The sequence below is a fragment of the Lynx rufus genome, unplaced genomic scaffold (genome assembly GCF_022079265.1).
Source record: "Lynx rufus isolate CCGP_SWC_20201006 ecotype Redwood Valley unplaced genomic scaffold, mLynRuf1.p SCAF_7, whole genome shotgun sequence".
Lineage (NCBI taxonomy): Eukaryota > Metazoa > Chordata > Mammalia > Carnivora > Felidae > Lynx > Lynx rufus.
In genome coordinates this window covers 34,445,701-34,470,821 of record NW_025814889.1, presented here as the reverse complement: position 1 = coordinate 34,470,821, position 25,121 = coordinate 34,445,701, and the positions used below count along the sequence as shown (strand labels likewise).

Genomic DNA, 25,121 nt, shown 5'->3' with positions numbered 1-25,121 from the left:
CTGAGATCAAGAGCTTCATGCTCTGCCGACTGAGACAGCCAGGCACTCCCTCTATTTTAAATGAGGTTTCCATTTGTTAATTTTCACAATATCACAATATTTTTGTTTTATTATTGAATAATTTCCATTGTGTGAATATGCTTGAAAAAATGTTATTAAAAATAAAACTAGGAAACTAATAAAATATGTAACAGCCAAATGCATGATCCTGGTTAAAACAAACAAACAAACAAACAAAAAAGTTATTGGGGCCCTGGCTGTCTCAGTTGGAGTACACAACTCTCCATCTGAAGGTCCTGAGTTCACACCTCACATTGAATGTAAAGCCTACTTTATTTTTTTCAACGTTTTTTATTTATTTTTGGGACAGAGAGACAGAGCATGAACGGGGGAGGGGCAGAGAGAGAGGGAGACACAGAATCGGAAACAGGCTCCAGGCTCCGAGCCATCAGCCCAGAGCCTGACGCGGGGCTCGAACTCACGGACCGCAAGATCGTAACCTGGCTGAAGTCGGACGCTTAACCGACTGCGCCACCCAGGCGCCCCCAAGCCTACTTTAAAAAAAAAAAAAAAGCCTATAAAAACCACTACTTGGACATTGAGGAAATTCATTTATTTTTTTTCTGTAAGTGTTTATCATTGAAGAAAAAAACACAGCAGCAAGTTCTGTGTTGGCTTCAACAAGACCCGATTTTTAACATACCTACAACACTCCAAAATTGAAGTCAACACAGTCATTACTACAAATTACTTGTTGAAACAATCCATCCTGAAGAGAAAGGAAGTTAGGAAAAAGAATTTAAACAATTGGACATTGAAGAAATTTAAATATCAACTGGTTATTAGGTACTATTAGGTAGTTTTTTGTTTTGTTTTGTTTTTGTTTTGTTTTGTTTTTTTTTTTAATCTGTGTCCTTTTGGATTGGAGACACCAGGAACACCCAGGGCTCCACAGGAACCCTTCAAAAAAATTTTTTTTTTAAATTTTATTTAAATCCAAGTTAGTTAATATATAGTGACTCTTAGAGAATTATTGATCGTTTTACTAGCTCACTAAGCTTTTCTTGGCAAATCTGTGTCCAATTTGTCAACTAATGGCACTTACTGTTCCCTCAGTCACTCAGGCTTAAAGCCTGTTATGACACCAGCTCCAACCTTTTTGCTTCCACCCCCACTCGCCCTCATATCAGTTCAGGTTTTCATCACTTTTTTCCACAACTTTATTGAGACATAACTCACATACCATACAATTCACCTATTTAAAATGGTTTCAAGTATATTCAGAGGGTGTACAACCATCAAAAATCAATTTGAGAACATTTTCATCATCTCCCTCCAAAAAACGCTGTACTCATTAGCTGTCACTCCTTATTAGGTTTTCATCACTTCTTATCTGGCTCCTTATAACAGTCTTCTAATTCATCATCTTCAGCGCTTTCCTTCTTTCAATTTATTTCATGTACACCAGACAATTCGGTTTCCCTAAAGCATGGTTTAGATATTACACCTTCTTAACTAGATACCTTCTGTGACTCCCCCCAAAGGACATTTGGATTCAAGTAAATAAACACCCATTATTACACATTCTGTTCTGGCATTGTGCTAGGTGCTGTGAGCAAAATGGATATTACTGAAGACTTTCTTTACTGCATAGTGTCTGTGCTTTATGGACCCTCCGCCTAGAATGCCCTCTTTACCCCCACCCACCCGCAACCGCTAGAAAACTTTCCCAACTTTCAAGGACCGTCTTCCCCGACAAATGGCTGCGAACTCTGCAGCTCTCTTGAACTCTCCAGACGCTTCTCTAACCCGTTCGCTTGCACACACTTAAACCTCAATACTTGTTAGCCCAACACATCCCCAGAACGTTCTGCAAAAGGAGCAATGCTCCTTTCCGCGGGAACGGCCAGCCTCTCTCCCCACACGATTGGTTCTTCAATATCCCAATACCCTTTCTCTAGCCATCAAAGACCTCCGCCCCCCGAATCATAGACGTGAGCGACTCCTGGTAAGAGCGGGGTAAGAGAGGTCGGCTCTTCCGGGTCACATCTGCGAAGACATCTCCGGACCTCTATGATTCGCGCTTCCGCTCGGAAGAACAGCACCACCTCTCTTCCGGCGTTCCTCTGCGCTCCCGGCCCGCCCCGACGCTGTCGGTGACGGAAGCACGCCGGGGGTGACCTCACCTTCCAACATGGCGGCGGCGGTAGATTAGGGCCGCGGGTCGAAGCAGCCACCGCCGCTGGGGGACCCTGTCGGAAACGACTGCCGCCGCCGCCGCCCCTTCCATCTCTTCTGGGGCAAGGGGCCAGGGCCAGGTGAGGGGAGTGGGGTTTTGGGCAAGGCAGAGTTGGGTCCTTATCCAGCTCCTCAGGCGGTTTTCACTGGGCAGGAAGGTATCCAGAGACTGTGCCGAACCACTGGCTCCCCAGTGGTTCCGACGACGCGTGAGTGAGTGTCAGTGAGTGTGTGACTGTGAGTGAGTGAAAGAGTGTGTGTGTGTACCGGCGCTCCCTTGCCCGAGGGTTCTCAAAGCATGAGGGGCCCATTTCTTTGTAACCGGACCTGTCCAGCGTGGTCCCACCGCGGACGCTTGTTGAGCGGGGCTTCCTGAGAGGGCTGCCAGAGGCGGAGGAGCTCAGCCCTTGCCCTACACCGCTGCTGTTCCCCACAAAGACCTTCACGTGGAAAACCCGTGTCCATTTTTAGGACCAGGCTGGGGAACGTGGATTTCTTTTTGGTCGAGGGAGAAGGTTTCATGCGATTCGTTTGGAATGATTGTAGATTAGGTCTGCCAGTCCTAGTTGTTTCTTCTCACAGATTGTTAGAAATTTTTTAGCCTTTATTCACTGCTGTTCTGACACCCCTCATTATTACTTATTTTGCAGAAAAATCTGCTTTCTTATTCTTGGAGGCAGTACAGTTCACACTAAGTCCTTTCTTCCCTTGATTTTTATCCTCTCACTATTCCAAGGAAATGCCAAGTTTCTTTCCTTCATAACCAGCTATGAAGCAGAACTCCTAGACTTTGATTTGAGGCTTTAAACCTGGGTTGAAAATCAGACGGATCTGACCAGTTCACACGCTCCCCATTGGGATCTTTGTCTTAACCACTCCCCGCTCAAGTATTTGTTTGTTTATACAAAATAGCTGTCTCACTGTCTCTATTTAGAAGTTTTAAGCTGAACTGAGGTTAATCTCTAGCCTCTCCCCCCCACCCCGTGTTTGTTTTTTGTTTTTTGTTTTCATGATATAAAGCAAAACAAACATAAAGTCTTTTGCGAAATTGTCAGTAAGATTTCCTCTGGAGGTTTGGTGTAAACCAGAATGTTGATCTCTGCCCTAACTTGTTGTGACCTTGGATGAGTTGCCACACCCTTCTAGTACCTTCTTTTTTATCTCAGAAAATTAAGCAAATGTTTTTGTAGGTAGTAAACTATTTATGCCTCATATACATAATTGGATAAATGTACAGTGCACATCTGCACCTGCAAATTGAACTATTTAAGCCATTTTGGAATATTCTTCCTTTGATAACAGGCCAATAAGGGTTTTGGAAATCTTTACTCTGGTCGGGTACTATTTTCAGTATTTTTTTTTTTTTTTAAATGATTCATTTTCTCATGCAGGCTTGTACCCCAGCAGTTGAGTTTAGTTGAAGATATAAAGTTGAGTCCAACCAGTTTTGTAAAGGAAAGATATGCTCTCTATCATGTAAGTTAGTCAGTACTAAATACCTTCTATACTAAACTTTAGGACAAATAATTTGCAACAGTAATCATTGTTTTAAAACTACATTTCTCTTATGAAATACTTTAGACATGCAAAACAAGTTTTAAACAGTCAGTCTTGCTTTCTTTTTATCATTGTTTTTCAAATATTTTGATTCATATCTTTTTCCAAATAGTCACCAAGATTTCTTATTTAATATATATTACAGCGTTGAAGGGAGGGGGTTATTTTCAGAGTAGCTGATTATTTAACACCTTTATCAAGATCTAATTAACATACAATTCATCAATTGCATGATTTAATTTTTTTGAAATGGTTTTTAGTATATTCACAGAGTGTGAAACCACCAACTCAATTTTGATCACCCCCAAAAGAAACCTTGTAGCCTTTAGCAGTCATTCATTATTCCCCACCTCCGCTAGGTAGGCAAGCATCGCTTTACTTTCTATTTCTATAGATTCACCAATTGTGGATATTTCATATAAACAGGATTATACAACATGTGGTCGTTTGTGACTGGCCTCTTTTACTTTGCATGATGTTTTCAGGATTCTTGCATGTTGTAGCATGTATCAGTACTTATTTTTATGGTCACATAATATGCCATCGGGATATGCCAATTTTCTTTATTCATCAGTTGATGGGCAGTTATTTCCATTATGTGGCTGTTAAATATTATGCTGCTGTAACTGTTCATGTGCAAGTTTTTGTTTAGACACGTGTTTTCATTTCTTTAGCATATACGTAGGAGTGAGACAGAGTAACTGAATTTTATGCCTCCCTTTTACAAAGCTATTTACACATGCATGGGAAGCCTAATTATGTTGAAAGGCAGAGTGAGAGTGAGGCATTCCTCTATAAGTACATTATCTTCTTCATACATTATCTTTGAATGCCAACTGCTGAGTGAAAACATTTTGAGGCAGCTCTTAACACAAGATTGAACTAGAGTATTTCGATTAAGCACGTTTCGGTGTGAAAGGGACTATCTACACTAGAATATTTAGTGTCTGCTGAGTTTTAAAAATGACACCCTCGCCCAGTTGCATTTCTCAGTTGGGTGGGGTGAATTTTTTAAATTTAACAATTTTTATTAGGATTATTTAATTTTATTTCTTTTATTTTGGAGAAAGTTCTAGAATTCTATACGGGCTAATAAAGTATGGATTTAAAAAAATATAGTTATTGGACTTAATTTATAGAACTTTAAAAAACTCCCTATTGAAAACACTAGTGAGTCTTGAAACTAGAGATCTGGTAACCCAAAAACGTTGTTAATGTTTACAATTCCAGAGTTTTGATTTGTGATTGAGTTATCTGTGGATTTTTATTTTTCTTTTTATAAACTGGGATTATAGATCTGTTCAACTGTATTACTGGAGTATGTAACAGTCTTATTACATTGTAATTTTATTTTAGTAGACAGAAATGATCTAAAAACAAAGCTTGAAGTAATTTAATTAAACCATGTTAAATTGTAATCTGTTTCTGTTTTGGCTCTGTGGGGTTTAAAGAATACAATATAGCTATGATATTCTAACTCCTGTGTTGGAGGTGGTACTAGAAATTTGTGTTTTCCATGAACATTCAAGGTGATTACGATCAGACAAGTTTGGGAAACAACTACAAAAAACTCTCATGTTGCTGCAGATTTGCTTTTCATAAGAATTTAAAGTCGAATTTAATAGTTGCTGCCTACCTTCTGGTTGTAGTTCATAAATGTGCTTTAATTCCTGTAGTACTATTGGTGCTAGCATCCTGAAATTTGCACTAGTATTCATTAATAGAAGACTGGTTAAAAAAAATAAAGCAAACTATTTATTGTAAATTGTGGATGTTACATTTGTTACTGGAGGATCATGGATGTTTTATTTGTGCCTAGTTTTGGAGATGTCACCAAATGAATGTATAAACATAGGATTAAGTTACCCTAAGCTTCCTCAGGCTGTCCATCTGGCTGACAACTGCCTGTAATTTAATAGAGGAGCAAACTAAAGGTGTAAGTTTGAGAAGGAAACAGGTAGGTGACACAGATATATTCAGTGGCTTGTTAGAATTGTGCAAAAGATAGTTTTTATATTTATTTATTTTCTAATTTTTTTTAAAATTTTTTTTAACGTTTATTTATTTTTGAGACAGAGAGAGACAGAGCATGAATGGGGGAGGGTCAGAGAGAGGGAGACATAGAATCTGAAACAGGCTCCAGGCTCTGAGCTGTCAGCACAGAGCCTGATGCGGGGCTCAAACTCACGGACCGCGAGATCATGACCTGAGCCGAAGTCAGCTGCTTAACGGACTGAGCCACCCAGGCGCCCCCTTTTTTTTTTTTTTTTTAAGTAAGCTCTATGTCTGACATGGGGTTTGAACTCAGCGACGACCGTAAGATCAAGAGTCACATGCTCCACCAACTGAGCCAGCCAGGCACCTGGATAGTTTTTGTATTTAAAATTGTATTTAAACTTCTGGATACCAAGAATACTTATACCTAATTTGAATTCTAAAGGGTTCTACTGGACAAAATTTAGAGTAAAAGTAACTATATTCTTCTTACCATTTATTTATTTATTTATTTATTTTTAAATTTTTAAACGTTTATTTATTTTTGGGACAGAGAGAGACAGAGCATGAACGGGGGAGGGGCAGAGAGAGAAGGAGACACAGAATCGGAAACAGGCTCCAGGCTCTGAGCCATCAGCCCAGAGCCTGACGCGGGGCTCGAACTCCCGGACCGCGAGATCGTGACCTGGCTGAAGTCGGACGCTTAACCGACTGCGCCACCCAGGTGCCCTATTCTTCTTACCATTTAAAAGGAAGCTTGGGCTGTCTTAGATATGAAATGTACTCTGTGTTGGTCAGGCAGTAGTGGGGTGGACCTGAGCATTGTATTCTGTTTCCAGGAAAGCTCTGGGTGGTGATCTCAGATCGTATTTACCTTTCATCCATTCTTTTTCCTTTTTTTCCTTGCCCCATTCTTAAAATTGACAAATTTGTTTCTTTCAGTACTCTGCAAAAACACCCTGTTAGTCTACCAGTTCTCCCTATTATTGTTGTTAGTGTCTTCACCTCTGCGTTTTTCTCACCCAGTACCTTGCCTGGCATACAGTAAATATGCGTTGAGCAAATGCAAGGCTCAGAGTTCGGAACTGAAGAGGATGTATGTACCTGACCAAGTGATTGCACTGTTAATTAGCTGTATGATTTTGTGTAAATAAATTATCTATTCTTGTTTCTTCATCAATAAATTGAGACTATTACCTTTTCCTTCTAGCATAGAGGATTGTCTGACAACACATGGAAGAGTGCTTTAGAAATAGAGGTCTCGTGCAGATGTAATTTATTTCTATTTGTTTGAAATGCAAGAGCCCATTGTGCAATATGGGCTACTCTGCACTACAGAATGTTGCAATGGAAGTGGATGCCCTCTCTTCCCAGAATACCCTTAGAGTACTGACCCTGTAGTAGTGTTGTGGAGTTCACATTTTGCACATTCTCAATGCCTTTGTTCTGTAATTTAATACAAACACACTAGATGGGTAATAGTGTTCCTAGGGTCTGTCTACTGCACCACCTAACCACAGGCCTGAGTGAGCTGCTTTGTTGCTATACGACTGGAAGCTCATACTGTAAGTCTGGCATGTTTAGGTCTGATATGTTTATAACTAGATTCTCTGATACACATTTAAAGCCTAAAAACTGTATATTGAATTTAAATGATTAAAGTTTGTAGTATCATCTCCATTAGTGTCCATCATTGAAAAATGATTGAATAGAATATAACCATCCACCAAATATATGGATGTGTGGATATTAACATGTATACTAGAGCTGAGGACTTTGTTGCAAATAGAATAGTGAGTATGGAAGATGGGAAATTATGAAATCTATGATTAAGATTGCATTTATGGTTAGGCAATTGGGATTTGTAAGAAAATTTGAAGAGCACTAGGCTAAAAATGAAATTTGGAAATTCAGTGAACTATGCTTTTTCTATGGCATCTGGGTCAGAGAATGACTAAAATTGTCTTCAGATACCAATGCTTGATAAATACAGGAATTTGAATATAACAAATTTGAGAACATGAGTTTTTTATTTAAAGCATTATTCAAAATGTGAATACTTTATTCCTGTTACCAAAAAATTCTGAGACCTTTGTAGAGCTGAAGTTTTGTTACTGATTTGCTGTGCTCTCCCTCTCTTTTGGAACTTCATAATTTATTCCTTGCTTTCTATATTTATTTATATCTCATTTGACTCCACTTGAGTGTAAACATGCTTAAGACTCTGTGTACAAAAACAAAACAAATGGACTCTCAAACGTTGTCTGTCTCTCTCTGGCCTCTATTCTTTTCTTCTCTTCCAACCCAGGCTCTTTGAAAGAATAGCTTACAATTCCTTTCTCTACGTTTTCACTTCCCATTCGTTCTTCAACTCCCTACCTTCTGCCATTGACCTTGCCAGCCACATAGAACTGGACTTTCAGGGATCATTACCTTGATATTTTCATTCTTTTTGGTGTGTTGTTGCATTTTGTACATGTCTTCACTATCTTCTTGTTGAAGTGCCTCCCCTGATTCTGTGACCACACTCTTTTCTGGTTTTCTTCCTACCTTTCTGACTGTTTCAGTCCTGATTTTAGAGGTCATCTCTGCCAGCTTTTCATCTTTTGGCCACACCTGAAATGTTAGTTTTGCCCTGAATTCTAGTGGTGTTTGTTTTTCAGATTAAACCAGTATATCTCATCATATTTTTTTGAAGTTTATTTATTTTGAGAGAGAGAGAAGGGGAGAGGGGCAGAGAGGGAGAGGAATCCCAAGCAGGCTCTGTGTTGTCACCACAGAGCCCGATATGGGGATTGATCTTGTAAAGCATGAGATCGTGACCTGAGCCAAACCAAAAGTCAGATACTTAACCAACTGAGCCACTTAGGCGCCCCACTCACATGTTTTTTTAAACCATGTCTCCTTTTGGTAAATAAAAAATTCTCTGGCTCCTATTCTGATGGTAGTGCTTGGGGTAGGGAGTGATAGGTGTATTTATTCTTCCCTCCCATCCCTGCATGAAGTCACTGTTACAAAGAAGGTTGAAGATTTACTGAGCTTTATTTTCTATACTTTTAATCAGGCAACAGTAGGTAATATTTCCTTCTCCAGTGTGAAACTATCTATTGAATATGGGTTTTGAAATGTAGTACTCTTTCTCACTCCTTCTGGAAATTTTGACACTTCTACCTATAGGAAGTCACTAACTCTCCATTCACTCTCCTTAGATAATTTCTTTGACTTGTATCTATGTAGAGCACAATTTTGTATCTCCAGTCCAGAACTCTTAGTATAAGACTTGTATGTCCAACTACTTGTACATCTTCACCTGGACAACTCACAGGTATTTTGAAATTCAGTATGCCCTAAAGTGAACCTGTTATCCTCTCCTAAGCCAGCTTTTCCTATATTACCTGATTTGAGAAATAGGAATAAACACTACTTTCAGGGCACTTCAGTCGGTCAGGTGTCCAACTCTTTTTTTAAATTTTTTTTTTTTCTCAACGTTTTTTTTTATTTATTTTTGGGACAGAGAGAGACAGAGCATGAACGGGGGAGGGGCAGAGAGAGAGGGAGACACAGAATCGGAAACAGGCTCCAGGCTCCGAGCCATCAGCCCAGAGCCCGACGCGGGGCTCGAACTCACGGACCGCGAGATCGTGACCTGGCTGATGTCGGACGCTTAACCGACTGCGCCACCCAGGCGCCCCAGGTGTCCAACTCTTAATACCACCTTGAGTCATAGTCCCAGGGTTGTGGGATTGAGCTCTGCGTTGGGCTCTGCACTGAGCATGGAGCTTGCTTAAGATTCTCTCCCCCCCACCCCGCCTCCCTCTCACTCCCCCTCCCCCTTCCCCAGTGCCCATCTCCCCTGCTCACTTTCTAAAATAAAATGAAAAAAAAATTTTAAATACCACTTTCCATATACTGCCTAGATTACCCTTTTATTGAGTTAGCTAACAAATCTTTGAAACTTTTTATATTTTTCCTATTTATCCTCCTTTCTGTTGTTCCTGCTCTAATTTATGCCTTCATACATCTCTTGTTTAGATTATTCCTATATTCCCCTAACTTGTGTCCTTTCCTCCAATTTCTATGTTTAATACCTCCTCCAGGATGATTTTTTCTAAAATATAATCTGTTGGGGTGCCTGGCTAGCTCAGTTGTAGAGCATCCAACTCTTGATATCAGGGTTGTGAGTTCAGGCCCCACATTGTGTGTGGAGCCTACCTTAAAAAAAAACATACAAATATACATGTTTATATGTGTATATATATATGTGTATATATATATATACATACATATACACATACATATATGTATGATCTCTTGATATGCTTTTCTTGCTTAAAACCCTTCAATAGTTGTAGTAGTGTTTAGCCTGTTTTACATCATGATCTAATTTGAAAATCTAATGAAAGAAATGGAATGATTTTTCTCTCCAGAAAAAAAATGCACATGCACATAGAATTTGCATTTAGGGGGTTCATTCATGAATATGGTTAAAATAATTCCTTGCTTATAGGATAAAACCTAAACTTCCTCACATCCCATAGCATAAAAAGCATACCAAATGCTGACTGCTGCTTACTCCTGCTAAACCTCATCCCCCTTGTATCTTATGACTTAGCCATGTTAAATTCCATAGTTTTTATGTTCTATGCTGTTTCAAAACATTCCTGTGCTTTTTTTCTGGTCATCTTCACATCTGAATTCCTTCATTCCATCCCCCTAAACTGGTTCAGTTAGTGAATATCTACTCATGTTCCAAGATTGGTTCGTATTTTACTTTCTAAAGCCTTTCCTGGTTTCTACTTTTTCCCTGTCCCAGAGAGACTCTTTTGGGTTGCCCTTCCCTACTCTGGATACTGACTTGTATCATAGAATGTTATTGTTATTGGTATTTTTTGTTTTCTTTTACTTGGTCAAAAACTCCAGAGGGCAGATGATTTATCTTAATGCCTGGAGAGTACCTTGTATCTTAAGAAATAAGTGTGTGTTGAATGAACACAAAAAATTATCAGAAGATACTGTCTTCTGTTTCAGGAGGTATAATTACTAGGTTGATATATGGACTTTGCAGAATTTGAAGATTTTTCTAAACTAAATAATCTTCACATGAAAGTAGTGTATTAAAATTGTTGAGAAACTGCCTTAGAAGTTTTAAGAAAATTAGGTTCCAGTCTTGGCCCGTGTTCCAGTTACATCTTGGTTGCCAACAACACAAAGTGATTTTAGCTTATTTAAGCAGAAAAGGAACTTATGAAAAGGGCATTGGATAGCTCACAGAATGGACGGGAAAGCAGGAAGGAACCAAGGGAGACTCGGCTGCACATTCAGCCAGGGTCAGGCCAAGGAATAGAAGAGATAGGACGTTGCTATTGGATCTGCACCACTGCCTCTGCTGACCTAGGACCACAAGCTTATCCATGAATTATCATTACATGTCTTTCCAGATTCTAGATCCTAGTGTGAGTCTCTGACTTGGCTGACGCTGCATGCCACAGAACAGAACAGGAGAGAAAAAGTCTAGTTGTTTTAGTTTTTGTAGTGGGGTTGGGAGATTTGTTTCCAACCAAGATTGACACAATGTTGGATACATAGGAAATTGGGTTCAGATGGCAGGCAGGAGCTAAACAACAACAACAAAAACAACAACAACAACAAAAACTGAAGTACAGCACTGCTGCTAGTTAATCCCTGGCTGATAGGCCTCAGAAAACTTATTTTATCTCTATGGGTATCCCTTTTCATATTTTTAATTTTGAAATTCTGTCTTCTCACCATTAAATGGTAACAGTGTAAAAGTATGAAATATTTGGTAAAACACCAGGTAAGAACATAGTGGTTGTGGCTTTCATTTCTGTGAAGTAAAGTGTAACACTTTTTCCCTTTCTTTGGAGTATGTATTCGTAATTTTGAAATACCTTTTTGAAGTTCATAAACTTCTAAAGTTGAGCAGGGTAGTCCAAGGCCTGTTGTTTGAATTATTGTATGTTTTGGTATAATTTGGTAGCATTGTTCCCTGAAGATGGGAAACAATAGGGATTTTTAAATGTTGAACTAAGATTTCTTTTGACAGCCTAAGTGAATACTGATAATAGCAACCATAAATGCATTTTTTAAAGTTTATTTATTTTTGAGAGAGAGCATGAGCAAAGTGGGGGAGGGGCAGAGAGAAAGAGAATCCCAAGCAGGCTCTGTCCTGTAAGCACAGTTTCATCCCGTGAACCATGAGATCAGTACCTGAGCCAAAATCTAGTCTGGCGCTTAACTGACTGAGCCACCCAGGCACTCTCATTTTTTAAAGACCGTATTTAACCATTGAAAGCATGTTTTTATGCTATGTTTCCTTTTTATCTCTTTATATAGTCACTGTTTTATTTTGTGTATCTCAAATCCTGCATGTATTTTTTCATTGTTTGTCAGTCTTGGACATTTCTCTTAGTTTGTTTCTAGATCTTAAATTTTGTCAACGTTGCTTGTCTCTTTTTTATTTATTTATTTATTTATTTATTTATTTATTTATTTATTTATTTTGAGAGAGTGTGTGAGCAGGGGAGGGGCAGAGAAAGAGAGGGAGAGAGAGAATCCCAAGCAGGCTCCTCACTGTCAGTGCAGAGCCCAATGTGGGGCTTGATCCCAGAAACTGTGATTGTGATCTGAGCTGAAATCAAGAGTTAGACACTTAACCGACTGAGCCACCCAGGCTCACCCCCTGCCTGCCTCTGTCTTATATTGTTAGTTATCTGGACCTCTTTTTCTTTCCTTCCTTTTTTTTTTTTTTTTAAGATTTTATTTATTTATTTATTTATTTATTTATTTATTTATTTATTTATTTTTCTTAGATTTTATTTAAATGAAATATTTTATTTTATTCTAAGTCATCTCTACACCCAACATGAGGCTCGAATGCACAACCTTGAGATCAAGAGTCGCATGCTCTGCCAACTGAGCCAACCAGGCACTCCTGAACCTCTTTTTCTTTTACTGAATATTTCTTGCGATCTTAAAGCAGTTAGTATTATTTAAGTAGAAAACAAAGTTATTTGCAAACTTCTTATTATAATTTTTTATTTGAAACAACTGTTACGGTACATGGTAGGTACAACAGCTACTAAGTCTGTGTGAAGAGGTAAAAGCTGTAGTTATATTAATTAGGGTACATGTTAATGAAGAGATTTCAGAACGAAGTGCCTTAAATAATAGTCCAGAGGTGGTTGGTTCAGGCCGGCAGGGCGGTTCTGCTACACATGGTCACTCAAGAGCCCAGTTCCTTTTCTCTTTACCATCCCCTACGGTGGGGTCCTTGTTTGCATGTTAGAACGGGTATCTGCCATATTCACATTCCAAACCATAGCAAGGAGGAAAGAGAAAGTAAGGAGAGACCCACAGATTGTACATATAACTTCTCATATTCCCCTCACTCAGGCTAATCATATGGCACATTAAGCTGCTAAGGAACTGGGAAATGTGGTCTGCAGTTGTGTGGCCATGTGTCTAACAAGACTAGGAGGGTTTATTTTTCTTTTAAATTTTTTTTTTTTTACGATTTTATTTTTAAGTAATCTCCATACCCAACATGGGGTTCAATCTCACAACCCTGAGATAAAGAGTCAGTTCTACTGATTGAGCCAGCCAGGTGCCCCTGGGAGGTTTTATTATTAAAAAGAAATAAGAGAACATATATTGGGGTGGGGGAAGTGGGGACATAGCCAGTTTTTTTGCCACATAGGTGAAAACAGAGAAACTAGGGAGAGATAGAGAAATTTGCCTTTGATTTGAAATTTGAATTAATAAATTCCCACTTGTAAGTAAACTAAAGTTACAATTTTTAAAGATTACTGAGAAGAATAGTCAAATATTTATTTTGGTATCTAGTTGAATAATTGGAGTCCATGGGGAAATGTATAGCATGTAATAAACTTTAAACTGAAAAAATACTTTTATGTTTTAGGTTTTACACATCCATAAGTAGACCTTTTTGGAGCTCTGCCAGCAAACTCAATGGCGTCCTCTACTACTGTGCCTCTAGGATTTCACTATGAAACAAAGTATGTTGTTCTCAGCTACTTGGGACTCCTCTCTCAGGAGAAGCTGCAAGAGCAACATCTTTCCTCACCCCAAGGTATTATCTTTGGCTTATGATGGTTCTGTTGAGTACTAATAATTACTTCATATTTAAAAGTACATATATTTAAATAATTTATATCTGTGGTTATAAGATCAAACAATACTAATAATTTTTTTAAAGAATAAACCCTTATCCCATCCCTTCCCACCCCCTGATCCATTCTCAGAAAAGACTTTTAATGCTTTTTAAGAGCATGATAATGTAAATGACTGCTGTTGGTACATGTAAAAATGTACTAAGTACCTGTAAATGAACAGAAATCTACCCTTCTTTAGAGATTTTATACTTAACAAGACATAGATTAGAATTACACAATTATGTTAAAACTTTTAATATAGTTTCTTGAATTGACTTTTTTCAAGGATATTAGTTTTTTAAAAATTTTTATTTTTTCAATTTACATCCAAATTAGTTAGCATATAGTGCAACAATGATTTCAGCAGTAGATTCCTTAATGCCCCTTACCCATTTAGTCCATCCCCCCTCCCACAACCCCTCCAGTAACCTTTTGTTTGCTTTCCATATTTAAGAGTCTTTTATGTTTTGTCCCCTCCCTGTTTTTATATATTTTTGCTTCCCTTCCCTTGTTTTCATCTGTTCTGTGTCTTAAAGTCCTCATATGAGTGAAGTCATATGATAGTTGTCTTTCTCTGACTAATTTCGCTTAGCATAATACCCTCTAGTTCCATTCACGTAGTTACAAATGGTAAGATTTCATTCTTTTTGATTGCCGAGTAATATTCCGTTGTATATATATACCACATCTTCTTTATCCATTCATCCATCAGTGGACATTTGGGCTCTTTCTATACTTTGGCTATTGTTGATAGTGCTGCCATAAACATTGGGGTGCATGTGCCCTTTCAAAACAGCATACCTGTATCCCTTGGATAAATACCTAATAGTGCAGTTGCTGGGTTGTAGGGTAGTTCTATTTGTAATTTTTTGAGGAACCTCCGTATTGTTTTCCAGAGTGACTGCACCAGTTTGCATTCCCACCAGCAGGGCAAAAGAGATCCTTTTTCTCTGCATTCTTGCCAACATCTGTTGTTGCCTCAGTTGTTAATGTTAGCCATTCTAACATGTGTGAGGTGGTATCTCATTTTGGTTTTGATTTGTATTTCCCTGATGATGAGTGAAGTTGAGCATTTTTTCATGTGTCAGTTGGCCATCTGGTTGTCTTGTTTGCAGAAGTGTCTATTCATGTCTTTGCCTATTTCTTCACTGGATTATTTGTTTTTTGGGTGTTGAATTTGATTAAGTTCTTTATAGATTTTGGATACCAACCCTTTATTTGATGTGTCGTTTGCAAATATCTTCTCCCATTCCATTGGTTGCCTTTTAGTTTTGCTGATTGTTTCCTTTGCTGTGTAGAAGCTTTTTATTTTGATGAGGTCCCGATAGTTCATTTTTCCTTTTGTTTCCCTTGCCTCAGGAGACATATTGAGTAAGAAGTTGCTGTGGCCAAGGTCAAAGAGGTTTTTGCCTGCTTTCTCCTTGAGGATTTTGATGGCTTCCTGTCTTGCACTTAGGTCTTTCATCTATTTTGAGTTTATTTTTGTGTATGGTGTAACAAAGTGGTCCAGGTTCATTCATCTGCATGTCGCTGTCCAGTTTTCCCAGCACCACTTGCTGAAGAAACTGTCTTTATTCCACTGGATATTCTTTCCTGCTTTGTCAAAGATTAGTTGGCCATATGTTTGTGGGTCCATTTCTGGGTTCTCTATTCTGTTCCATTGATCTGAGTGTCTGTTTTTGTGCCCTCAAGGATATTAGATTTAAACAATAGATTTATGTATCTGATAGGCTTAAGAGAGTTTTTAGCATAATTCTTTGTATTGTGAAGTTGTATGTATTCTTCTGTAAATAGTTTACCAAATGAAGCTTAAAACAGTTACTGGAGTCTAAATTAGCCTTCTTCATAAGATATAACATCATCATAAATGTTCTTTTTTTTTTTTTTAATTTTTTAACGTTTATATTTTTAAGAGAGAGAGAGACAGAACACAAGCAGAGGAAGGCAGAGAGAGAGGGAGACACAGAATCTGAGGCAGGCTTCAGGCTCTGAGCTGTCAGCACAGAGCCTGACGCAGGGCTTGAACTCACAAACAATGAGATCATGACCTGAGCCGAAGTTGGATGCTTAACCGACTGAGCCACCCGGGCACCCCGTAAATGTTACTTTTTTTTTTTTTTTTAATTTTTTAACGTTTATTTTTTATTATTGAGAGACAGAGAGACACAGACTATGAGCAGGGGAGGGGTAAAGAGAGGGGGAGAACAGAATCTGAAGTAGGCTCCAGGCTCTGAGCTGTCAGCACAGAGTCCGATGCAGGGCTCAAACTCACAAACTGCGAGATCATGACCCGAGCTGAAGTCAGTTGCCTAAGCAACTGAGCCACCCAGGTGCCCCTAAATGTTCTTTTTTAAAAAAATATTTATTTATTTTGAGTGAGAGTGTTCGCACGAGTAGGGGAGGGGCAGAGAGAGGGAGAAAGAGAATCCCAAACAGGCTCCACCTTGTCAGCACACGGTGGGATTCGAATTCACGAACTGTGACATCATTTCCTGAACCAATATCGAGTCACCACTTAACTGACTGAACCACCCAGGTACCCCAACAGGTTTCTATTTTAACAAAATTGCATCAAAATAACTTTAAAAACTCCTAAAAGAAAATGCAATACCAACTATTTAATTTATAATTTATAACCAAAGTCACACAGTAACTCTTTTACTTTCTTATTTTCTATTTAAAAAAATTTTTTTTACGTTTATTTACTTATTTGAGAGAGACAGAGACAGCACAAGCAGGGGCGGAGCAGAGAGAGATGGAGAGAAACCCAAGCAGGCTCCATGCTGTCAGCTTAGAGCCCGATATGGGGCTCGAACCCACAAAATGTGAGATTGTGACCTGAGCCGGAACCGAGAGTCGGATGCTCAACCCACTGAGCCACCCAGGCACCCCTAATTTTTTTTAATGTTTATTTTTGAGGGAAAGAGACAGAGCGTGGGTGGGGGAGGGTCAGAGAGAGGGAGAGACACAGAATCTGAAGCAGGCTCCATGCTCTAGCCCACTTCCAGTTCTGTGTCTCCCTCTCTCTCTGCCCCTCCCCCACTCAATGCTCTCTTTCTCAAAAAATAAAAAGTAAACATTAAAAAAAAGAAATTTTAACTTAAAATGTTAATGGATATACATTTATTTAGCAATTTTGGTGAAAGGTCATGTCTTTTTAAAAAAAATATGTTTGTTGATGTCCATGTCATCTTTCTAGCATAAATCATTTCTATTACCTATATTTTCCAATTTGTTTAAAGCTGAGTTAGAACATAAAGACACTTATAAAACAGTATGAAGAGTCATTCTAGATTTTTATGATTTCCTCCCAATCTTTTACAGTTGTTTCTCTCACACCAATTTGATATAGTATTTAAAAAAAAAATTTTTTTTTAGTGTTTATTTTTGAGAGAGAGAGAGAGAGCCAGAGTGCAAGCTGGGGAGGGGCAGAGAGAGAGGGAGACACAGAATCCGAAGCAGGTTCCAGGCTCTGAGCTGTCAGCACAGAGCCAGATGTGGGGCTCGAAACCACGAGCTGTGAGATCATGACCTGAGCTGAAGTTGGACGCTTAACTGACTGAGCCACCCAGGCGCCCATACAGTTTTGTTTTTTTTAAATGTTTATTTATTTTTGAGAAAGAGAGCGAGAACTAGTGCATGCGAGTGGGAGGGGACAGAAAGAGAGGGGGACAGAGGATCTGAAGTGGGCTCTGCTCTGACAGCAGAGAGCCAGATTCAGGGCTTGACCTCAAAACTGTGAGATCATAACCTCAGCCAAAATCAGGAGTTGGTCATTTAAGTGATTGAGCCACCCAGGCACTTTGATACAGTATTTTTATTTTTTTTAATTTTTTTAATTTTAAATTAATTCTATTATTATTAAAATTTTTTTAAATTTTTTTATAAATTGTTTTTTTTTTTTTTAACATTTATTTATTTTTGAGACAGAGAGAGACAAAGCATGAACGGGGGAGGGTCAGAGAGAGGGAGACATAGAATCTGAAACAGGCTCCAGGCTCTGAGCGGTCAGCACAGAGCCTGACGCGGGGCTCGAACTCACGGACTGTGAGATCATGACCTGGGCCGAAGTCGGCCGCTCAACCGACTGAGCCACCCAGGCGCCCCTAAAATTTTTTTTTAATGTTTATTTTTTGAGAGAGAGTGAAACAGAGCATGAGTGGGGGAGGGCTAGATAGAAGGAGACACAGAATCTGAAGCAGGCTCCAGGCTCTGAGCTGTCAGCACAGAGCCTGATGCAGGGCTCAAACCCACAAGCCGTGAGATCATGACCTGAGCTGAAGTCGGACGCTTAACTGACTGAGCCACCCAGGTGCCCCTAATACGGTATTTTTAAAGCAACTTTATAAAATATTTAATTTAGAGAAGTGTCAAGTCTCTTTGCACAATCACATTAGTAATGTCTGTGATTTTAAATAAATTGTACAATTTAAGTGACAAGTACAACTTTCATAAATAGATCAGGAGAAAATAGCTGATTCTTGGTAAGCATATAACTTACATGTGCTAGAAAGTAGTCTGCTAGCTGTATGTGTTCAGCTTGCAGCGGGCATATTCAGTATATTTTATAGTGAAATCGTAATGGGTTACTTAATTCACCAAATCACTTCAGTAGAGGTTAGTTCAGAATGCTTTTAGGGGCTCCTGGGTGGCCCATCGGTTAAGTGACTGGCTTCGACTCAGGTCATGATCTCATGGTCCATGGGTTCGAGCCCCGTGTCAGGCTCTGTGCTGACGGCTCAGAGCCTGGAGCCTGCTTCAGATTCTGTGTCTCCTTCTCTCTCTGCCCCTCCCCCGCTTGTGCTCTGTCTTACTCTGTCTCTCAAAAATAAATAAATGTAAAAAAAAATTAAAAAGAATGCTTTTATATATTGCTTTTTTTCATTTATTTACTTTTGCTAAATCATCTAGAGTCAAACTATTGGATCAAGGAATAACAATATTTTTATAAGGAGTTTGTCATTTAAAATAAATATGTGGCTTCTAAATTGTCATACCATATAGTATAACTTTTTAAGTTTTTACACATTGTTTTAAAAACGAGTTATAACTTCTGAAAGTGCTGGATTCCATTGTTTTAAGACTTAGGTGTCTAGACTCAGTGAACATATACCATAATAGACATACAGGGAATCCAACCAAGTAGTTGTGTTGATAGTGATTAATGCATACGTTGTTAGCACACCTGAGGTAGGAATTGTATCTGGACCAACATTTTGCTTTGGGAGGAAGATTCTGGGGATTAATTTTATGGAACACATGTGGCTTTTATACTTCAGTCTCCTAGAACTTCATAGATGCCAAAGTGGACATCAAGACCCAGTGAATAAGAGTAAGACCGTCTATTACTGCCCTAGCCTAACAAACACCAAGAATGTTACATGATAACACTGGTTCACCCTGCCTCGGTCTACCAAGGGGTAATGTGATGAGCCCACTTGATGGCATTTTATGTAGTGGGTTGTACTGCAGCTGAGGTACCCAGTACTAAGGGCTTAGCACCTTTTGTAGCAAGCCAGTTACCTATTTCAGAGAGTGAGCAGTCACTTTGTGGTCATTTTGACCTATCTAATTGTCTTCATTACTAGTTATAAAAATGGCTTAGAGTCAGAGGACAGTTAGGTCTTCAGTTTGTCATACTCAGTAAGGACATACAGGGATCCTTGGGATTCATTGCAGGCTATTGCAATCTACCCTTGAAAATTAGATGCAGTGACATTCAGTGAAATCCATTTAGTTTGTCTTGTATAACACTAGATTAAGGCTATTCTTTTTTTTTTTTAATTTTTTAAACATTTATTCATTTTTGAGAGACAGAGTGTGAGTGGGGGAGGGGCAGAGAGAGAGAGGGAGGAGACACAGAATCTGAAGCAGGCTCCAGGCTCCAAGCTATCATCACAGAGCCCAAAGCAGGGCCCGAATTTATAGATGGCGAGATCGTGACCTGAGCTGAAGTCGGTCACCTAACTGGCTGAGCCACCAAGGTGCCCCTAGATTAAGGCTATTCTGAACAGGATCCCAATTAGCAGGATGAAGGCATTCTGCAATGTGGATCTCAGCTATCCACCTCAGGATCCCAGATTCAGCCAAGTGAGTAAGTCTCAGAAGGGACTAGTAGGTGTCTTCAGAGTTCAGATTAGTTTCCTTTCCTTAGCATGTATGGCTTGTTCCACTTAACCAGTAGTATTAATCCAACTCAGTAGGAGGTATTGGCCAGAATGTAGTCCAAGGCCAGTCTTCTACCCATTATAATCCATGCAAGGACATTTAGACCTATCTGCTGATGTGCTAGGGCTCGTGCCATTGCATTGGCTGTGGTAGCTAGGTTAAGGACAGGTGACTGACCATTTTATTAAATTAATTAATTCATTTTTAAATTTACATCCAACTTAGTTAACATATGGTATAATAATGATTTCAAGAGTAGAATTTAGTGATTCATCACTTACATAAAACACCCAGTGCTCATCCCAACAAGTGTCCTCTTTAATTACCTTTGCCCATTTAGCACATCCCCCCACCCAAAATCCCTCCAGCAACCCTCAGTTTATTCTTTGTATTTAAGAGCCTCTTATGGTTTGTTCTTCTCCCTGTTTTTGTATTATTTTTGCTTCTCTTCCCTTATGTTCATCTGTTTTGTATCTTAAATTCCATAGTCGGACACTTAACCGACTGAGCCACCCAGGCACCCCTGCCATGTCTTCTTTATCCATTCATCAGTCAGTGGACATTTGGGCTCTTTCTGTACTTTGGCTATTGCTGGTAGTGCTGCCATAAGCACTGGGGTGCATGTGCTCCTTCGAATCAGCATTTTTGTATTCTTTGGATAAATACCTCGCAGTGCAATTGCTGGGTCTTAGGGTAGTTCTATTTTTAATTTTTTGAGGAACTTCCATACTATTTTCCAGAGTGGCTGCACCAGTTTGCATTCTCACCAGCACAAAAGGGTTCCTTTTTCTCTACATCCTTGCCAACATCTGTTGTTGCCTGAGTTGTTAATTTTAGCCATTCTGACAGGTATGAGGTGGTATCTCATTGTGGTTTTGATTTGTATATCCCTGATGATGAGTGATGTTGAGCATCTTTCCATGTGTCTTAGCCATCTGTATGTCTTCTTTGGAAAAATGTCCATTCTTGTCTTTTGCCCATTTCTTCACTAGATTATTTGTTTTTTTTGGGGGGTGTTGAGTTTGAAAAGTTCTTTATAGATTCTGGATACTAACCCTTTATCTGTCATTTGCCACTATCTTCTCCCATTCTGTCAGTTCCCTTTTAGTTTGGCGATTGTTTCCTTTGCTGTATAAAAGCTTTTTATCTTCATGAGGTCCCGACAGTTAGTTTTTGCTTTTGTTTCCCTCGCCTCCTCCTCTGGAGACATGTCAAGTAAGAAGTTGCTGCGGCTAAGGTCAAAGAGGTTGTTGCCTGCGTTCTTCTTTAGGATTTTGATGGCTTCCTGTCTTACATGTAGGTCTTCATCCATTTTGAGTTTATTTTTGTGTATGGTGTAAGAAAGTGGTCCAGGTTCAATTCTTCTACATATCACTGTCCATTTTTCCCAGCCACCATTTGCTGAAGAGACTGTCTTTTTCCCATTGGATATTCTTTCCTGCTTTGTCGAAGTTTAGTTGGCCATATGTTTGTGGGTCAATTTCTGGGTTCTCTATTTTGTTCCATTGATCTATGTATTTTTGTGCCAGTACCATACTGTCTTGATGATTACCGCTTTGTAATACAGCTTGAAGTCTGGAATTGTGATACCTCCAGCTTTGGTTTTCTTTTTCAGGATTACTTTGGCTATTCAGGGTCTTTTCTGGTTCCATACAAATTTTAGGAATGTTTGTTCTAGCTCTGTGAAGAAAGCTGGGGTTATTTTGATAGGGATTGCATAGAATATGTAGATTGCTTTGGGAGGTATCTACCAGGTTATGGATTGTTGTTACTTGTGGGGCATGAACTCCATTATCAGGGAACAATACTTGCTCTGTTGTATGGAACCAGGAGTGAGTGTATCTCTCTGTAGGACATACTTCTTTCCCTGGGGACCCAACAAGGAGAATGTAGTCCAAGGGGTAGTGTCACTGACTCTTAGGAACGTTGTCTAGGGCAGTGTTGGCAAACGGTAGGCCTTGTAATTTTAGATTCAGTTATTAAGAAACATTTTTACGTCTGCAGTGAAAGGTAATTTCTATAGCTATTTGTTATTTGATAATAGTGGTTGGGCGTGGCTCTTCTTGTTCAGAAAAATTTCAGTCTCATTCTTGCGCTCAAAAAATTGCAGTGAAACACTTCCACTGCTTAGCATTGAACTGCTGTGTGGTAGGGTAGGTCAGAACATTCAGCTTCTATTTCTGACAAAATTCATGAAACTGACAGTAATTAAGTCCACAACAGCAAATGAAGTTCACTGTTGAAACTCCCGGTTCATTAACATGAGATAGATTCTGATATTTTCCAGAGTACCTACTGATGAACACTACTGTGAATAACCATAGGTTTTAAATACTTTACATTTTGATAATCTGTCAAACTAATTTTGTCAAACTAATAAGACTTTTTCTGCTCCACACATATTTTGCCATTATCAGTAACATATCTTAGCAGATTCCACTTTGCATTGTAGTGAATTAGTGTTTTCTCAATTTCTTTGAAAATATTCTCACCCATAATTATTTTGTGTAGGCTATGCCAGTTCTTTAGTCACTTCAAACTCGTCATTGACTCCTTGAATAAACAACAGCTGAGCAGTGCATCAAGAGCCAAAGAAAACCACTCAAAATTGTTTGCCTTGTATTTCAACTGACTGTTGATGTTGTTCCTATTGTCCCCAACTCCTTGAGCAACTATTCTCTCCAAAAGGCTAATCTTGAACTTTTGTCTTTCTGACATACTTCTTCAGCTGCTTCAGGAGAATACAGCTTAATTAACTCAACATCTGGAAATGGCTTTCCTTGTTGGATTAACCACTGAGCCACTTAGAAACTTACTTTGGGTGCAGCCTCATTTTCATTTTTATTAAATTCATAAAAATTTTAATTTTAATTTTATTGAATTCATAAAAACAGGAATTTTATGAAAATTTCATTTTTCATGTTTTATTTATTATTTTTATGAAGAAATTGTACAATGAAAAGTTCCATTTTAAATTCTTTTCTTTCTTTTTTTTTTTTGAGAAAGAGAGTAGGGAAGGGGTAGAGGGGTAGAGGGGGAGAGAGAGAGAGACAGAGAGAGAGAGAGAGAGAGAGAGAATCTCAAGTGGATTCCATGCTGAGCAGGGAGCCTGACGCAGGACTCAATCCTATAACCGTGAGATCATGACCTGAGCCGAAATTGAGAGACGCCAGCTCAACTAATTGAGCCACCCAGGTGCCCCTCCATTTTAAATTAAAAATTTTCCATTTAAAATTTTCTAATATTCCTGACTTGCTTTCCTGTGAGTTGGGAATACTCTGATGGTGCTATTTTATTTTATTTTATTTTATTTTATTTTATTTTATTTTATTTTATTTTATTTTTTTGATGAGTGCTTTATAGTCTGGTAATATCAGTGTATGTGGTGTGCTTCTTGATATGCTTCTTGATATGCTTCTTGATATGCTTCTTGGTATGCCACTGCATAATAAGCACAATACTTTGCCGCCTAATTTGATAACAAGGTAATGTATATTCCATTGTGCCTTAAGAGTAAGTAGATGGGGCACCTGGGTGGCGCAGTCGGTTAAGCGTCCGACTTCAGCCAGGTCACGATCTTGCGGTGCGTGAGTTCGAGCCCCGCGTCGGGCTCTGTGCTGACTGCTCAGAGCCTGGAGCCTGTTTCCGATTCTGTGTCTCCCTCTCTCTCTGCCCCTCCCCCGTTCATGCTCTGTCTCTCTCTGTCCCAAAAATAAATGTTGAAAAAAAAAATTTAATAAAAAAAGAGTAAGTAGGATATTCAAAGCCCACTTTTCTATTTGTTTTGTTTTGACATGATGGGTATGCATAGGTAAAATAAAAGTTGTGGTATGGCAGTATGCATGGTGATTGACATGCTGTGTAGTTATAACTGTCACTGCAGTATGTAGTGTGCTGAGCAACAGTGTGAAGCTGCGAGAGCGCCACACACAGGCTTTGGTACAACCATTCATTGCCACTGTTGTAGCATGAAACAACTGGCTGTATTCCAGTTAAATTTTACTTGTAGGCACTGTAATTTTTATGTCACGAAATAGTAATCTTTTTATTTTTTTCAACCATTTAAAAATGGCCTGTAGAAAAATATGCAGTGGGCCAGATTTGGCACATGGGTTATAGTTTGCTGACACTTGTTATCAGTGCAGGGAACCTTATTTTACTCATTACTGTTGAGGAGTGCATTCCATTTATGCACAAAACTAAATGATGTTAGTGTTAAGTCCAAGTCTGTCTCCTTGTCACTTCCAATCTTTAATTGTATTTCTTTTTTTATTAAAATGTTTTTAATATATGTGAAAGTATTTGGAAAAGTAAAAGAATAAAAGGCAGTGAGAAAAAAAAATCCTATAATCCAGTAATTAAAATAACATTTTTTTCTCTACTTATATAGGAGCATGTAAATTTGAATTTATGGTTTATAAAAATGAGGTAATACCTGTGCCATTTGATAACATTTTAAAAATTAACAACATATTTGAACATCTATCCATGTCAGTAATTAAATATCTGTAGTCTCCTGCTGTGGGACATGTAAGGTGTTTATCAGCCTTCTTTGGAATGGGTGAATGACAGTCCTTCAGTTAGCCCACAAATTCCTTAAAACTTGTCTTTTTCAGTTTCTAGTTTCATTTACTTTTCTAAAACCTTCTTCTGATTAGTGATAGCCGGATAGGTCTAGAAAAATACTAATTAATAGAACTTTGGGCAGTTTTGAGCATGTTGTGTATGTGCCCTGTCCAATATTATAGTCACAAGTCATATGAGATAGTTGAATGCTTGAAGTATGACTAGTGTGACTAAGGAACTGAATTTTTAATTTTATTTAATTTTTATTTAAACTTAAAAAGTTGCATGTGGCTAGTGACTAGTGTAATATTAGACACTCAGGTCTAGAACTCAGGTTTTTATTTTCCCTTCTAAGCCAACCCCTGTTTTTACAATAATTTGTTCACAATACCACCTGCTACCCAG

General features: G+C 38.7%; 1 protein-coding gene across 6 annotated transcripts in view; it reads left to right on the top strand.

Annotated features, from left to right (window-relative positions):
• The first annotated feature begins 2,215 nt into the window (after positions 1–2,215).
• The window catches only part of BCL2L13 (BCL2 like 13), an 89,018-nt gene continuing 66,112 nt past the window's right edge, over positions 2,216–25,121 (top strand). For 3 of the 6 annotated variants that reach the window (XM_047065121.1, XM_047065118.1, XM_047065124.1), the window contains exons 1-2: positions 2,231–2,318; positions 13,730–13,900. In XM_047065121.1, coding sequence (XP_046921077.1) covers positions 13,780–13,900 — 121 coding nt within the window. In that variant the 5' untranslated portion in view covers positions 2,231–2,318; positions 13,730–13,779. Of the gene's footprint in view, positions 2,319–2,346; positions 2,452–6,484; positions 6,515–13,729; positions 13,901–25,121 lie in introns of those variants that run through there. The other 3 variants (XM_047065119.1, XM_047065120.1, XM_047065123.1) reach the window with 3 other exon arrangements.